The 17,226-nt window shown below is 40.8% G+C and overlaps 1 protein-coding gene across 1 annotated transcript; it reads left to right on the top strand.

Moving 5' to 3' along the window:
- Positions 1 to 1,696: 1,696 nt before the first annotated feature.
- Positions 1,697 to 17,037, top strand: rlf (rearranged L-myc fusion; the record flags this gene model as incomplete). Its single annotated transcript, XM_022750914.1, has 8 exons — positions 1,697 to 1,942; positions 4,182 to 4,336; positions 6,321 to 6,402; positions 7,502 to 7,637; positions 7,759 to 7,961; positions 11,008 to 11,144; positions 11,369 to 11,510; positions 12,171 to 17,037. Coding segments are annotated over 8 exons (5,748 nt in total), but the record flags the coding sequence as incomplete, so codon positions are not given.
- Between the last annotated feature and the right edge of the window lie 189 nt (positions 17,038 to 17,226).

The raw sequence follows: 17,226 nt of genomic DNA, 5'->3' as shown, positions 1-17,226 counted from the left end.
GCCTATATTTAAGCACATAAACCGTGGTGGTAAAAGTATTCAGGCTCTTAGCTTAAATAGAAGAACAAAAACCACACTGTAAAATACAAGTAAAAGTAGCCACTGCATTAAAAATGTTACTTAGGTAAAAGCATGTAAGTATAATCAGTAAAATGTACTGTAATGTACTACAATGGCCCCTGTGACTGTTAAATGATTAGATTATTATTTCTCATGCATTAATGTGTAAACAGCATTTTAGTGTTGTAGTTGACTGAAGTGGAGCTGATTTATTATCGAACTAAAAAAAATTAATTGGAAGGATGAAATGTTTCGCATTTTTGCCGTGAGAACCCATTTAAACAATTATGAAAATAGCTGCCAACTAATTTTCTGTCAATCAATTAATCGACTAATAGTTTCGGCTATGTATTGTAGAGTAGAGTTGTTTGATCTAAAAATGGATAAATAAAAACATATTTTATTAACTCTTCTTATGTTTTGCATGTACAATCTTAATATATAATGTAGATCTGTCAAATACTTGTAGTGCAGTGAAAAGTACAATATTTCTCTCAGAATTGTAGTGAAATGTAAAAGTGGCATGAAAGGAAAATACTCGAGTCTGTGCATTACTTGAGTAAATATAGGCCTACTTATTTACATTCCATCGCTAATATCAAGTGAAAAAAACATTAAATGCCCCGCATGATTTCCTGAGCAAGTGTTTGCTCTGACTGAATTGCACCAGTTTTCTCTGTGTAATGATATTTTATGCTCTGTGGTAATTGAAGCAATTAGGTAGTTATGTTATTCTTCCTTCAATCTTCCCAAATTTAATTTTCACCTCCATCTAGGTGTTTGTGGCCATAAATAATAATAGATGATAGATGATTAATCAGTTAATCAATTATTCATTGACAGAAAATAGTTCGGCAACTTTCTTTGTCATACATTAAAGTAAACTTAATATCTCTTGTTGTACCAAGATAGCCCTTTCACATACATAAAACTTAACAATAAAAACATAGGCTATGAAACAATACAAAACATAAAACTCAACAAGAAAACAATCAGAATCAGCTTTATTGGCCAAGTATGTTTGTGCTTACTAGAAATTGACTCTAATTTCTAGTGGCTCTTAATGTACTTCCCTGATAGCAAAATAAATCTGGCCCATATTTGTGCCTCGTGCTTGTTTTCTTCTGGCCCCGTCTACGGCAATATACGTTCCATAGCCCGAATCTGGCCCACTGACTGTAAGATGCTACTTCAACATCAGGGCCAATTCTGGTGCACACACAGAAAATCTTCCAGCCGTCAGTCAATATCGGAGGATAACAGCAAGACTCTGCCCAGATGTGGAAGTATATGGACCAGAGTTGTGCCGAGGAGCCAGGCATATGTTGTGCCAGCAGTTTCATTTTGCTGGGTTACATCTTTTTATATACACTATGACTTACACATAATATTTTGTAGACATATGTACAAAGTAGTAAGTGAAAAAAAACACGTAAAAAAAAAAAAAAAGTTTACGGACCAAGGGCTGTATTAAATATAAAATAAGGTTAATTAATTAAACAAAACGTAACGACAGTCCCAATAAATAATACCATTAAAACGTAACGTCACATTAGCACAAGTCACCCACTTTCCCACTCTGTGGTCGGGTCATTCGGGTGAAGTTCAGCCCTATGAGTTCAGCTGATATGTTTAAATATTCCGACGGCACTTGAAGGCGGCGTCAGACTGCACTGCATACGCGCCGTGGCGGAGAGCGAAGATGGCGGAGAATAATGTTGAACCAGAGCACGAATGGAGCGACCGGGCCCTGGACACGGCCGAGGACACTCTGGTTGCAATGGAAACCCTGCTAGCCACACTGAGAGCCTTCGAGGACGTCCTCAGGCAACAAGATATATCCATAGCATCCTCCACGGAGTACTGCGACAACTTCTGTCAGGTAATGTGTACATGCAACATCGAAGCTAACGTTAGCACAGCGTTAGCTCACCCAGGATTGTTTTTCTCGCAGCCTGCGAGCTAATCTACGACGGCTGCTGGCCCTCAACCTACCTCACCAAGTTCAGGCTGGCTGTATAACCAGGGAGCAACTGCACAATGTGTATTTTTTAAATTAATTTCCATGAATACATATGATCCTTCGTCAAAGCAGTTTAATTTACCATCACTGGACTAATTACATAGGGTTAGTGATGGATTCCCCGTTTACTGCTTTAAGTTGTACAGTATGATCCCTTTGCGTTCATTGATATAACTCGTTCAGCTCAATCTTATCTAAAACTATGCAATACAGGAAATCTATTACAGATGTTTGCATGCACATGACATTGCCACAGTTTGCACATTGTGCATAATTGCATGCGTGTGGGGCGGGGCGGCATCGCGGTGTGTTTATCCAAATTTTCTAGCCAGCTGGGGCGACCTCAAAATGGCATTTTGGACATTTAGATGAGTTGCAAATATCTTGTGCCCATCAAATTTTGTATTGTTTAGCCTTTATCACAGTGTCAAACGTTGGGCAGTCTAGTACTGACGTTGTATTCATGTTCAAATTGACTGGTAGTATGGTGGATCTGCCATATTGTAACTATATTTTTTGAATTCTGAATATTATTGATATTAGTACAATATTAAGCCAAATATAGTGTTTGAGTTAGGGAAACAGAAACTACGTTGGTTCCCACTTTCAAGAGTCCCTGATTACAAAACTCCAAAGCAGCTCATACTTTCGTTTTTTACCACTTAAGCCAATGTACGCTTTTCACTCACAGAGGAGCTTCCAGTGAGACTTGGTTACCAGCCAAAGTAGATTGTGGAGGAGAGTAATTCATTAGCCAACTCTTCTATGATTGTTCTGTGGCTGCTGTGAAAGCATGCATTCACTCTTTTATAAGTTAGTTTTCAAGCAATACTTACATGCCCCCATGTGCACTGATTTCTGTGACCATTCTTCCTTTCATTTTTAGTCCTACTTTGTGGACAGTGTTTTCCTGCTGAACTGTAGTAAAGGGATAGCAACCTGAGTGAGAGAATTTTGGATCAAAAAGTCTGTAACTTTAATAACTAAGGTACCCGACTGATTTGACCTTTTTAAAAGGCATATTTTACAAACAAAAACAAAACTGTGGCTTTTGACTCCCATCATTTCTATAGCTCGTTTGGAGAAGATGAATGATTACAGCAACCAGTAACTCCTTCGATGTACATATGAGCATGTAACTCCTATTGCTGAAAAATTTGAACCTACCCTTTAATTTCCACTCTGGGCAAATTAAATGATTGAATGATAAATGATGTTGATATTAAACAAAAACTGACAATTTTGTAGTGGTGTTGACTTTCTGTTCCAATCGGAAGTAGTCCAGGTGTAATTAGTACACTGATAGGAGTCTCCAGGGTTAAGAATTCCTTCTTGACTTCCTCAGAGAGTGTACTTTATTTTTGGACTGAGGGGAATTAATTTAGTGCCTCTGTAGACACAAGCAAAAACTGGCAAGGTTCCTTCTGTCTGACAAATGGGACCCCTGGGATGCTGATAGTACGATGATTTAATGCGTGTGCCTGCCAGCTCCATACAGGTGACACACTGGTTTAGACACAGTGATGTTGACTCCTCCATGCCTGGGGACAGTGACAGTGAAGACAATATTTCATACAAACAACACTGTGAGAACCAACATTTTCTGTTCTCTATTATTTCTTGTATTAGAATTTTTTTTTCTTTCATGATAGTGTAATTCAGAAAAATACTTTTTAATGTTCTCAAATTTGTTGAATAAAGGACAGGACTTAAGCTTGCATTTCATCACAAAAACATATTTGAGTGAACGCACCCTCTAAAATATTACAAGTCAAAAGATGCCACGGTATACTTTGTGTCCCTACTTGAGTAGGATTTTGTAGTTCATGATGGCTCACGATTGAAGGTTCAGGGTTGTCATATGCTGTAGAGTCAAGTCCCTTCAGGCCCAATCAGGAGTACCTCACACCAGACGGTGTCAGCTGGGATCAATCAGGTATAGACCGTTATCTTCCCCAGGTGGAAAACCCCTGTTCTTCCACACAAATGTGTCTCCCATCTGATCTCCCCTGGTCCCTTTTTGAAAGTATTTACAGCCTCTTTTCATACTGTTTTTTCTTCACCCTTTACATTTTGAGATTTGTATGTATCTTTTTAGGCACTGATTCACTATGCTGGCAGCAGGAACTCTATGGAGCATGGTCTGCCTCTTCTGGAGGTCTACTGTCTGTCCATAAACTGCTTTGCTGCAGCCCGATCCCACCTCACTGCAGAGTCTGACAAAGTGGCCCTTGTTTTGAAGAGACTAGCTTTGTGAGTATTGAACAGTTTCCACTGAAAATAAAAATAATTAGAGATATAGATACAATGAATTCTCACCACCCATAACCACAAGCACGCATGTCTGTAAAAGAATAAATTAGAGTTTTTCTTTGCACTTGTTTGAGTTTGAAATTAAGTAAGTATATCTTGCCAGCATATTTAGCAGCTTGTGTTGTGTTGGACTTTTTGTGGTCACTGTAAATGTATTGAGGTGAAATGGTCAGCTCATTCAGTTAAGTCCTTAACAGCCTGGTAATACAAACCGACTAGTTGTAATTCAGGCATTTCCTTTGGACTTTACTTGACCTGATACCTGACCGGGTAAAGCCACAACAAGCTTGTCATTTGTCTTTTCTCCCGGTTTTCACATTTCCAAATAGGGCTGGATATCGGCGCTAAACTCCTTATTCAATTAGATTTCAATTCACTAAGTCCAGAGTCAATTCAATTGATGCTTCACTTACATCAGATAAATCAGAAATTTCTAAATGTCCAAATGTTCTGGAAATATAAGGTTGTCAACAGACAGCAAGTGACATTGTCCTCTAAATGCCTTCCTGTAGTTTGATGATTTGTTTGAGTATCTGAGCTCACTAAATATCTTCAGCTGAAGTTTTCCAGGCTTGATATCAAAAATGTAAATTACAAAGTGTAGTCTTGTGATATGTGACATGGATATCTCCATGAAGGTGTCACATTGCATTTCATGGTAAAAGATACTGTGTGGTAGTCATTTTGCATTTGTTGAATTTTAATTCTGTTTTGGTTAAAAGTACAGTCAAGTCTTAAGTAGGGCTGGATGATATCACTTGAAATCAATATCATGCTTAACTGTCACCTTTAGCTCTGTAACAAGAGATGCCCACATATTTTTAAAATCGCTTATGCACAAAATTCTCTATTTTCCAAATGAACCACATATTAATTTGTTATACTTAAATATAAACAGAAAATCCTAGATTCTAACTTTTAGAGTGATGTTTATTTAATAAATTTAACAATCAAGAATGCTTTTGCTTGCTAAAATAGAAAATCTTAAGTAAAAATAGTGTCTGGTTTCACATAGGCAAGTAAGTAATATTATAAATAGGTGTAAATGAGACAGCTGTGAGTGTGTGGATATAACTCAGTCAAGTGTGCGATTTTCTGTCCATGCACTTGTCACATATGACATGGGTGTGTTACAGGTTATAGAACAAATTTCTGTTTCCTCAATGTTTACATTTTAATCAACAGTAACAATTCCAACTCAAGGAACTCTGGTATGGATGTAAAGGACACAAGCACTGACTACCAGTGATTGGCTGTTGCTTTGGATTAGACGTGATTCTTGTTGTACTTTTAGGTGCATTAAAGGGTTCACACTGCAAATGACAGCCTGTCTGAATACATTTACTGAACATACTGACATGACTTAAATTAGGTCAGTTAGCGACTTATAATGTCTCTTTCAGTTAATTGCAGAGCTCACGCACTATTGCTCCACACACACGCATGCACACACACACACACACACACACACACACACACACACACACACACCTTCCATCAGGAAATGTTCATGAGGGATGGGGGTTGTCTCACTGTTTTCAGCTTAATAGAGTCTTGCATGAAGGATCTATTAATAGATAGATTGTAATAGTTAAATTTAACTACTGACAGATGTGGTAGAGTCCATCTAAAAAACATTTCACCACTTCATTCTATTTTCAATCAAGCAATTTTTGTCATGTTTAATGTATGAAGATGTCAAGCTGACTCTTTTTCTTGTACCATCAAACAAACTGACAACATGTATTGAAGTTTAGGGTAATATCACAGTCTGTTCAATATGTGTATGTGTCGTTTAGATTAAATGATTCACAGTTTATACTTATACTTTATTGTTTTGTTCTGTTTTTTGTCAAAAACTAGAGCAATCTAGAATTATCATTATTTACTGAACCCCCAGTGTTATCTGTTTTTTTTCTTGCAGGAGCTGTTTTGAACTGTTGCTGTCAGTGCCTGAGAATGAAATACCGTATGAAGCCTGGGTTCAGTTCCACCACTCGGTGCAGGTAAGAGGTCCTTGTTTCAAAACATTGTTTTCTGATGGGTTAAAGATTTAAATCGGAGAAGAAAATAAAGTGGTCATGACTTAATTCAAGAATTACTTACTCCAGGTTGAGATTTAACTTGTGGTGGTGGCTGGTGTGACTGGTGTGCATGCAGACTCATGCAGTTTACACTCAATACATTTTACAGATGTTCTCTGTTTCGCCTCACAAGCAGACTATTGGTAGGTGCTACAATTTACAGATGCAGGCTGTTGGTAGAGACTAGCTAGGTGGCTGTTCACAGAGAAGCCTCTAGTCCCCACTCAGTCGCTGCTGCACATACTCAGACAGGTGTGTGAGACACAAAGTGTTCTAATGTGAAATTTACCTAAGTTGAAACCATGTGGGTTTATCTACTTGGGTGGGCCGCCCAAGTAGAACCTGTTTATGGGAAGCGCTGGTGTTATGAAAGACCTTCTGATAGGTGGTTGGTGAGACTTGAGAAAAAACGCCCCAAGTTGGTGTAGATGGCAGTGTTTTGTTCCTGTTTGCCTCTTGTTGAGTCTAAACCACCAGTGTTTATAACCTCTATGACTGAACAGAACTGTGATATAGTAAGAAGCGTCATGGGAACTCATTACCAAACTGCAGCTGCAGTTAGACATACGGTCTAATATAGATTTAAAAGGAAAAAAGTATTGTAATTTCTTCGCTGTCAGGTTGTGACAATCTAACATGTAGCACCGTGTGTTGTATTTTCCAGGGTTTTATTGAATAATTACTTTGTTTGAGTTCTTTTCAAATAAGAAAATATTAAATTCTTGTCAGAGGGAGTTGACAGCAGCTGAGCAGCTGTTTCATTTCCAGACATGAACAGTGGTGTTCAAAAGACTAATGTTTTCCTTTTTATGTAGGTTATATAAAATGTTAAATTGCACCAACAAATTAAAGCCAGCAGTGTAATAATGTAAACTAAGAGCACCACTGCCTCTGTGCAGGGACAAACATGGCACAGTTTATTAGTGTTTTACTTGTTTGTGATCTAATTTTCAACATAGTGCTCAACAAATAGTTGTTTTTATTGTACTTAAATATGACATTGTTTGTGTCTTTATTGCAGATTGCCCATGATACCTTGTTACAGTATGGAAGCACAGACCTCCAAGCTTTACTCCAGATCACAGGAGAGGGAGGAGCATGGAGCAACTCAGTCCTTAACTCCCTCCTCACTGGCCAGGTCACCAACCCAGAAGAAGGTTGGGAGTCCTGTGAACTTATGAATTACGGCAGCACTACACCTTAATTTAAGTGCTTATTGTCACATTTGCCTTGTTGTGGTAGTTTGCTAATCAGACTTTGTTTTAATTCTGTCACTAGTTGATGCATACATCAGCTTGGAGGGGGAGGGCTTCATGGAGATGCGGGTGAAACATCTGGAGAAGGTGGGCGAAATTGCAAAGGCTGTGGTGCTGGCTAAAGCTTGCACTGAATGCAGCTCCATCTCCAACCAAGCTACTTTTCGCCAAACCTGTGTCTCCCTGCTTTGTCACCTGCTGCCCAATGAGGAAGCCATCATGGAGGTATTACAACATGTTCACTAGATGTTCAGTTGTGGGCGTGATGCTGTTTTGACACTGTGATACTATTGTGCAACTTTTTTTTCTCATGACTGTTACATGTGAAATATTACATAACTGTGGTGGGTCTCACACTTACTATTCTTGCATAGCCAGACCTATCTCCACAGTGCTGGAGATAGGTCTGGCTTGTTTGAAATTCTTTAAACTAATCACAATAGTCTTGGGCGGTGCTGAGACCAGCAACAGTGCCCCTGCAAAATTGTGTGTGTGTGTGTGTGTGTGTGTGTGTGTGTGGGTGTGTGTCGAATAGCTCAGTTGGTTGAGCATCCGCCCCATGTGCAGAGGCTAAGGTCCTCACTGCAGTTGGCCCCAGTTAGAGTCCCGCATCCGACAGCCCTTTGCTGCATGTCATTCCCCCTCTCTCTGCCTACCCATCCTGTCTCTCTACCGCACTGTCAATAAAGGCACAAAAAGCCCAAAAAAATGGCTAATTTCCTGCAAAGAAAACACCACAAAAAAACCCAGAAAAGTAGGTTGCTATGTCCCAGGTTTGTTGTTTCGCCCTAGTGAAGGGGATTTTGAAAACAGTAGCAGGCAGGGGCAGCTAAAAAGGGGGGAGAATGCTGGCTGAACTAGGTTCCCAATGGCAGGTTTATACCTGCAGCCTACATCCGGTGAGTCAGACTCCACATTCACTTACAACACTGTGGCAAAGTATACATGTGACAAACCAACCTGAAGTAAAATACAATATGTTAAATTATTTGTGACTGATACAGAGACTATCATGAGATACCACTAGATACTATCGTCAGGGATTCTATTAAAAAAATGACTACACTTAACAAAACCCGGTTTCTATGGTTGGACACAGGTGGTACTGACAAGATGCAGAGTCCAGAAAAAACTGCCTCTGCTCTTAGCAACACGGAGAGAGCATTTCTCTCTGTTCAGGCAATATATAATTGATATTAGTTGATGAATAAAAATGGGGACATATTTGCAAGTGAAACCTTCCTTATAAAACAGTAAATGGAAATATAAAAAAAGGTTCCTATTTATAAAGTTTATCTGCAGCATCGCCAAAAATAGAGCCCCAAATTCACATGCAAATGTGAGGTTTCGGCTTGCTGGCACTCAGTTTGAAGACGCAGAAATCCTTCAACTTATACAAGATAGATAATTTGTGTAGTTTTTGGCCTAATTTTCGTTATTGGCTCCCACTTTCAATACAATGTGATTTTAATGCAAGACAGGGAGTCAGACGTCCTTTTAGGTGCAGTTTAGTTGAAGAAACTGTGAAGCCAGAGTTTTCACCAGAGTCGATAAGATATCTGTAATGTCTTTTCTGGTCGTGACATGTCAGTGACTTGGGCAAACGTGGATGTTTTCTTCTTTCTTTTTCTCTCCTCTTATACTAGAGCTACATGCATTCTCAAGTACTCTGTATACTCACTGACAGGTGTCCTTATTGTTCGGTCCTGTTTTTGTAATGCCATCTGTCTCCATTCACCCACCTTTTCATGGTATGCTGTCAGTTGAAAATTTTCTGTGTCAAGTCTTGAATGGTCATGTTTATAGAGCTGTTGAAACACTCACCCTATTGTAGATTTCTACAATTTTCTAACTACGATGGGTCATAAAACTTTTCCAAAGAAACCTGGACGTATCTAAAATAGATTATCATCTAGCTAAAATAAGGCTTGTTTCTTACTTCCTCAGAGGTTTACATTCTCATAAGATTTAAAATAACAGTAAAATGTGAATTTAGCATAAAAGGGGAGCTAATTCACATTATATTTTACATGCAGTTATTGTGCTGACATTTGTAATGGACTTCCATTCTATACTGGTACAAATATGCAGCCAAATCAATATCATTGTGTGTGCTGATTGTGCAGCCCACCCTTAAAAGAACCCCCTAGGATCCTTCTGTTTTATTGCCTTGCACGCTCTCCTCTGCCTCGCTCACACATCATGTATATATTTTTTTTGTTTACTCCTGGGGCTGGAGGAGGGAGAAACAAAGGAATCAAAGTGAGGAATGCAGGATGAGCAAGGGCGAGGTCTCATGCATGCTGCAGCTTCAAATTGAACATGTAAAGCCCTTTGCCTTTATGTCCAACTAGTTACTGTGCATAAATACTTAATGTGCTGCATACAGTGGGCTAATGTATTTGATTTTTAAGAGTAAATTCACAGAGGGCTGAAAAGCGCAGGATTGCTGTCCTCTGCTGCACCTAACCACACCCAACAGTGATGTCACAGGGTCCTGGAGTACATTTGTACTGAGTTACTTATTAAAGACTTAGATATTGTATCTTAAACCTTTAATTTGTTACAGATCCGTATTGATTCCAATAGTTGTTCACCTCATTGTTTTTTTGTTGTTTTTTTTGTGTTGATGTAGCTGAGCTCCGTTAGCATAACACGCACATCTGAAATGGTCTTCTCATTCACTTATCCCCATCTGGAAAACATTTATAGCAGTTTAATAATTTTCGGTTCCTGTGTGAATATCGTCTTCTCTTGTAAACATTATGAATAATCTTCAATTATGTTGGGAAATTATTCTATCATCTGCACTTTTTACCAAACTATCTTGGCAGTGGTGATTGATTGAACATGCCTTTTTTGATATTTGTTTTATATATTTACATGAATTAAATCAAAGATCCCTAATTAAGTTTTTAAAGATTTTTTTTCTTCCATTTTTGCCTTCATGAGAGACTTGACCTTAGTGTGTGACATGAGATGAAGGTCTTTCGCTGTGGTCAAAGTAGGGACAGTAGGAACATCATAGTTCCGTATTTGTTTTAAATGCTGGGTGGTGCGTTTTATGTTGATGACGTAATTTAAATCCAGACTTTTCTTTTGGAGAAATTGTCCATCATGTTTCAAGTGACAGAGGACCGACAGGTTCATATTTCACCAGAGGAGAGAAATATGAGTTTGATTTCCCATATCTAAATTTAAAAATGGCTGTAGATATGTTGTCTGTTACATTGTATTTGAAGTATTAACATAAAATGTACTCTTCAAACAGATATCCAGACTTGACTGTAAGGATGTCCTGGAGATCACATGTAATTTGGAGACAGAGGGTGAGGAGAATACAGCCTTCATCTTGTGCACAACTTTCCTGACTCAGCAGCTTCAGCAGCAGAGTCATTACTGCTCCTGGTGAGTAGTCCCTGTTAAGGGCCAAGAGGTTGGGTGGGCTGCAGTAACATGTAAATTATTGATGTTTTGAAATTGCTATCAGCAATCAGAGTAATTGTCTAATTATGATTAAATGATTTGGTTGATTTCTTTGTTATTGTGGTGGTCATCAGAGTCAACTGTGGTTGTTTTTTAGAAAGAGAAAAAGCACATTGCTGACTTTTCTTGTCTTTTTTTCCCCAAAGGGAGTTGATTCTGTTGTGGAGTAAACTTCAGAGGAGGATTGACCCCTCGTTGCTGTCTCTCCTGGAACGATGCCTTCAGCTAGGTGCCATTGCCAAAACGGTCCACCATTTGCTTTACCTGGTCCGTGTGATTCAGGCAGAGGTGAGCATGAACAGCTATACTTTGAGTTGATGTATTGCATATATAATGGAACTTTTCATAGTTTGGTAGTGCTACATATTAAGGAGCCACAGGAACTAAACTCAGGAAATAAACATCAGTTTAGCTTGTGTTTCCTTGTTTCCATTGCATCTGATTAGGCAAATTAGTGTGATAGCAGATTAAAAAAATATTCAGTTATATGACACACTATTTTTGGGCAGCTATTAGGAAAGAGGAAGTAAACTAAATTAGGCCCTGGTTCTCTTCAGAGTGCAGGGGCCCTACAACCACTTACCACAGTGACCACACCAGGCTGTTGGATGTGGTCAGAGGTTCAAGAGACTTATACTGTACCGTTCAACCCAGTAAAGCTATGTTTTTCCTCCCTCCATATATAAGTGTTGAGTTACTGTTGTATAGAGTAAAGCTTTAGAATATGGAAAACAAAAATGGATTAAATCAGATTTGTTACCTGGCCAACAGAGACACATACATGTGGCCGAGTGTAAATGAAAGCGCTCTAGATCTTGTCTGGGTTTTATCCAGATCACTGATATTTGAGATCAAGAGTGTAAATGGGGCCTTACCACCCCATACATGTAAAGTGATTTTTTTGGGGGGGTCGTGCTCACTCTTAATAATATATCACTCTCTTTTCAGGCAGAGGATGTGGGGGTACCTGCCTCCGTAGAACTTTGTGTCAAAGCTCTTCAACTTCCAAAGCAGGAAGACTCTGAAACAAGGATATCTGTCTGTAAGACAGTGTCCTGTCTTCTTCCAGATGACCTTGAAGTTTTGCGTGCCTGCCAACTCACAGAGTTTCTGCTTGGCCCCAGTCAGGATGTCTTCGGCAGTCTTGAGGAGCTCTATTTACGCCCTGACCAAAAGTATGACCAGGAAAGCGAGGTTATTCCCAACTCACTACGCTGCGAGTTGCTACTAGCACTAAAAGCATACTGGCCTTTTGACCCCGAATTCTGGGACTGGAAAACTCTCAAGTATCACTGCATCTCCCTTCTTGGGTTGGTACCAGAGTCAGAAGGGGAAGAGGACGAGGTGGTAGACAAAGAGGAGAAGGTTAAACAACATGAGCCACAGGAAGTCGTAGTGAAAGTCGACTCTGAGCATCAAAAGAGGATAAATGGAAGTCTTGATGGTCATGAGCAGCAGGATAAAAAGCAGTCTTCTAACTTAACAGAAATCCAAGGGGAATCGGAGGCAAAGAAACAGAAATTCTGCTGTCAGATCTGCAAGAGGTCAGTTACTGACACCCAAATTGTTCACCACTCCAAAAGACATGCAGAGGACAACAGCCACCCATGCCCCATGTGCTTGGAAAAGTTCAAGAGCAGAAAGGATCTCGTTCCTCACATGAAACTACACATTCAGAGTGAAACACATCTTAAAAACAACGTAAAGAAAGACGAAGTGCAGAAACAGGTGGATGAGGATGATGACATTGAACCAGGGGAGATTACCATTGACCCTTCTTTAATGCTGTATTACAAATCCACACGTGATCCAGATGTGCTGGACCACATTGTGCAACAAGCCAAAACTGTGAAAGAGAAACGTCTGGACGATGACGAGCATGTAACCTTCGAGTACATCAACCAACACTTCAAACTGCAGAACCGGGACGAGTATCCGTGTCCAGGAACTGGATGTACTCGGATTTTTAAACATTCCAAGTACTTATATGTTCACTTAAAGTCAGAGCACAAAGGGGATGACAATGTGAAATATTTTCACCAGATGAGAGACAAGCGGGAGAAGTGTGTTTTTTGTAGACGCCATTTTGTCTCAGCTTACCATCACCGCAAACATCGAAGGGTTCACTATGGTGATCGGCCTTACATGTGTGTGGTTATAGGTTGTGGTGCTCAGTTTAGGACTTCCAATGAACTTGTCACACACAAACAGACCCATGGCTATCAACTCAACTACCAGTGTGAGCTCAAAGGCTGTTATGTCACTTACTCTGACTTGGGACAAATCTATCACCATGAAGCACAGCATTTCAGAGATGCAGCATTTACCTGCTCTAGCGCTGAATGTAGAAAATACTATTTATCCAAAAAGGAATTTATAAAGCATTTATCCACACACAGCATCACCTTCTCTGAAGAGGACTTTGAGGCTCAGAGGAAAGCAAAGCGGAAACTTCTCAAGACTTCTAGCGAAGCGACGCCCCCCCTTAATAAGCCAGTTGAGTCAGAAGAGATTGCGAACGGAGATGTCCTAAACTCTTCCTCAGTGAGCTGTGCCTCCTCTTTGCAAGAATCTGACAGCAAAGAGCCCAAAGCAACTATGACCTTGGTGGCTGTGTGTTTTGATGGAAGTAAGTTCACCTGCGGTTTTGAGAAGTGTGGCATGACTTTCTCCAGAGCCAGAGATGTCCAGAGACATCTGAAATGTGCCCACCCAGAACATCTTAAACTGGAGAACAAAGAACACAAACATGACAAAGAGCGGGGCTCAAAGACCAAAGGGATAAAGACTGAAGAAGAGCCAAACAGTGAGGAAAAGGGGACAAATGAGCTCTCAACTCCATTTCAACCTGTGGATGCTGGCAAAGAGAAAAAAGCGCCCACCCATCCCAAAAACAATGAAACTAACTCTTTAAGTCTTCAAACAAAAAATGATGCTCTGAAAGACATTCTTATTGGGCTCAGTAAACTGGACCTGAATTCCTCATCCCCTCACAGTGTGCCAAGTGAGCCACCTCAGTCCAACCCAGAGTCTAATGCATCACTCATATCTCTCCATCAGGCAATCATGGCAAAGCCTCCTGTTGTGGTGCTTCAGAAGAGACCTGCACCTCTGCCTGAGGAAAAGGTAAAAGTCAAAACCGAACAAGCATCGACAGCTGATGAAGAAGGCGGTCTTGAATCATTAGCCACTGCTAAGCCATATATCTGTGAGACAAAAGGTTGTGGCTTCAGAACTGCTCAGAGTTACAGCTTACTACGACACTACAACACCAAACATGGCCGTACGGTGGAACAGGCTAAAAGGTTGACTTCTTTGAAAACCACATCTTTTAAGCCTTACGTTTGCCAGCTTTGTTCCAAGAGTCACAGACAAAAACATGTGTTGAGGGCCCATTATGTTCAGATACACAACCTGAGTGAGGCTTTCGTGGACAAAATAAGCTGTGGATCTGTAAGGTATGAGGGAAACAAAGACGCTGCAAAGCATGCATCTCAGCACTTGTCGAGTCAAGGTCTAAAAGTGAAGAAGAAAGAGATTCCTAAGTTGCAACGCCAACCTGAGAAAAAGAACCCAATCGTGAAAAGCGAAAATGGACAAAACTTTGACAATAATTGTCCATCTGAAGAAGAAGGAGAGGACGAAGCAGAGAGTAGAGAGGAAGACGGTGTGAAGAAGGAAGAAAGTGAGGATAGGACCACACAACAGGTCAGAACTACAAGACGTTTGGTAGCCAAAAGTAATCTCTGCTATATATTGGATAAATTCAGTAAGCCCTTTCATTGTGTAGCAAAAAACTGTGATGCAGCTTTCTCCACCCAGGGAGGCCTTGTGCGCCACCTGCAGTTGGTACATCATTACAATCGCTCTCAGCTCTTGTTGGAAAAAGATTTTGATGTGCATCACAGTCCAGAAGTCAGAAAAGAGCCTGCCAAGAAAAGGCCTCTCTCAAACTCGGATGAACCTCAGCCCCAATACAAATGTCACTTTGCCAATTGTAACGCCTCCTACCACCTTAAAAGCAGCCTAGTGCGTCACACTCGAGATTACCACTCTCAACCACCAGAGTTAATAAGGTGCAAGTATGAAGGCTGCACACGAGTGTTCAGCCATGATGATGCACTTAAAAAACATACACTTTACAGTCACTGTGAGTACTACGATTCACTGGTGGTACGTCTACAGAGCACTCACAAAAAGTCAATTACCGGATGCCAAAAGAAGCTTGTCGTCACACCACAGAGTCCTCAGAAAGAAGAACCTGGTTCACCCACCGCACAGGCTGAGAGATCGAGCCCCACGCCTGAAGTGACTGCCGACCAGTCAGAGGAAATGGGCGAGGAGAGTCTTGAGGAGAAGAAAGTGTCAGGAGAAAAAAAGAAAGAGAGGAGAAATTCCTACAACCGTTTTGTCTTCAGATCTCATGAAGAAGCACTACAGATGTGCCAAGACCGCTGTCTGCGTGTGGCCTATCCTTGCATGGTCCAGGACTGCGATTCTGTTGTCACATACATGCAGAGCTTGCACCGCCACTACCTGAGGGTTCACCGCATGCGTCGAGATGATCTTTTCAAGAATGAAGATAAGCTTGTTTATAATGCTGAGCAACTGGAGGAACTGATTCAGAGGAAGTCAGCCAGGCCGACTGTTGCGGGAGCATGTGTGCCTAATGGGGTTCGTAAAATGGAGTATCAGGCAGAGCCAGAAAACACAGGGGGGCAGCCTGCAGCCATGAGCCTGCACTCCATCAAGGCAGACACACAGGAGGAGGATAATCCACTGGGATTTCCAGAGGAGGAAGAGGAGGAGCCGCCACCACCAGTTGAGAGAAATGGCGTCCTTGTTGGTGCGGATGAGGTGCTGTATGGTGAGCCGAGCACCGGTGGGCACACTGATGACTCAGCTGCAGCACCACAGATCGGTCAGAAACAGGAGGAGAGATTAAGCTTGGATAAAATCAAACCTCTGCTTCGTCCCGTCACTGTTGACCTCTCGCCACCATGCTCACTGCGCTTTACTACTGAAGAGGGCTTCCAAGATGTGTCAGGCAACAAGGATGGTGCTAAAATGTCTAATGGGTCAGCAGCCTTTTCCGCTCCTCCTGTTCGCCAGCCACTAAAACGGAAAAATGAACTGTCAGAGCAGCCGTCAAATGTGAAAGACCCTCAGGCTAGCCCTTCTCCACGCCCCTTTGACATCGGAACTTATAAACCTATGGGCTTTGAGTCCTCATTCCTCAAGTTCATACAGGATACCGCCCCAAAAGACAAAAACGCAGCAGCAGTGAAACGGAGGGACACTTTCAGACGCAGTTGTTCTGTTAAGGAGAACAACCAGCTGGGGATCTCTCACACCCGCAGCAGACGTACTCATTCCCCTCTGCTGAAGCCCCATACTATGACTGGGGACTTCACATCAGTCCAAAACTTGAAGTCCATCCTGGACAAAGCTCTGGCTGGGTGTGGGGACCTGGCCATTAAGCAGCTTCAGTACCTCAGACCAGTGGTGGTCCTGGGGAGACCTGTGTGCACCACCACCCTGCCTGACCTCTTCCCATCAGACACCAACAACACCAAACTGCTTCTTGGAAGTTAGTTTAACTGAGCACCTTTTTAACATGGCTATTGCAAATTACTTTGTATTTTCACAAACTGTAACAGTATTTTTCTTTGTCCCAAAATAATAGTATTACAGATTTTTTTGTTGTCGTTTGTTTTTTAAGTTGCCAAACTGAAGCATTCTAGAAATTAGCATAAGATAAAAACAAGCTTAAACAGTGCACATCAGATCCAAGATTGTTTTTTTTTTTTTTTTTTTTTTTCATGTTATTTAGGGGTTCAGATAAAAACTACTTTGTTAATTCATCATCACAAGTGTAGATAATGTAGTTCTCCGAGATAAATGTACAGATTTTCAGATTGTTAGAGATGGTCAGTAGCGTATTGCAAGGCCTTTTCACTTGTGTGAAAATGTGACTAAAAACATTTCCTTACTACAAAGTTCT

This window comes from Seriola dumerili, unplaced genomic scaffold (genome assembly GCF_002260705.1).
Source record: "Seriola dumerili isolate Sdu_G_001 unplaced genomic scaffold, Sdu_1.0 BDQW01000149.1, whole genome shotgun sequence".
Lineage (NCBI taxonomy): Eukaryota > Metazoa > Chordata > Actinopteri > Carangiformes > Carangidae > Seriola > Seriola dumerili.
The sequence above is the reverse complement of the archived record's forward strand: the minus strand, read 5'-3'. Positions and strand labels throughout refer to the sequence as shown.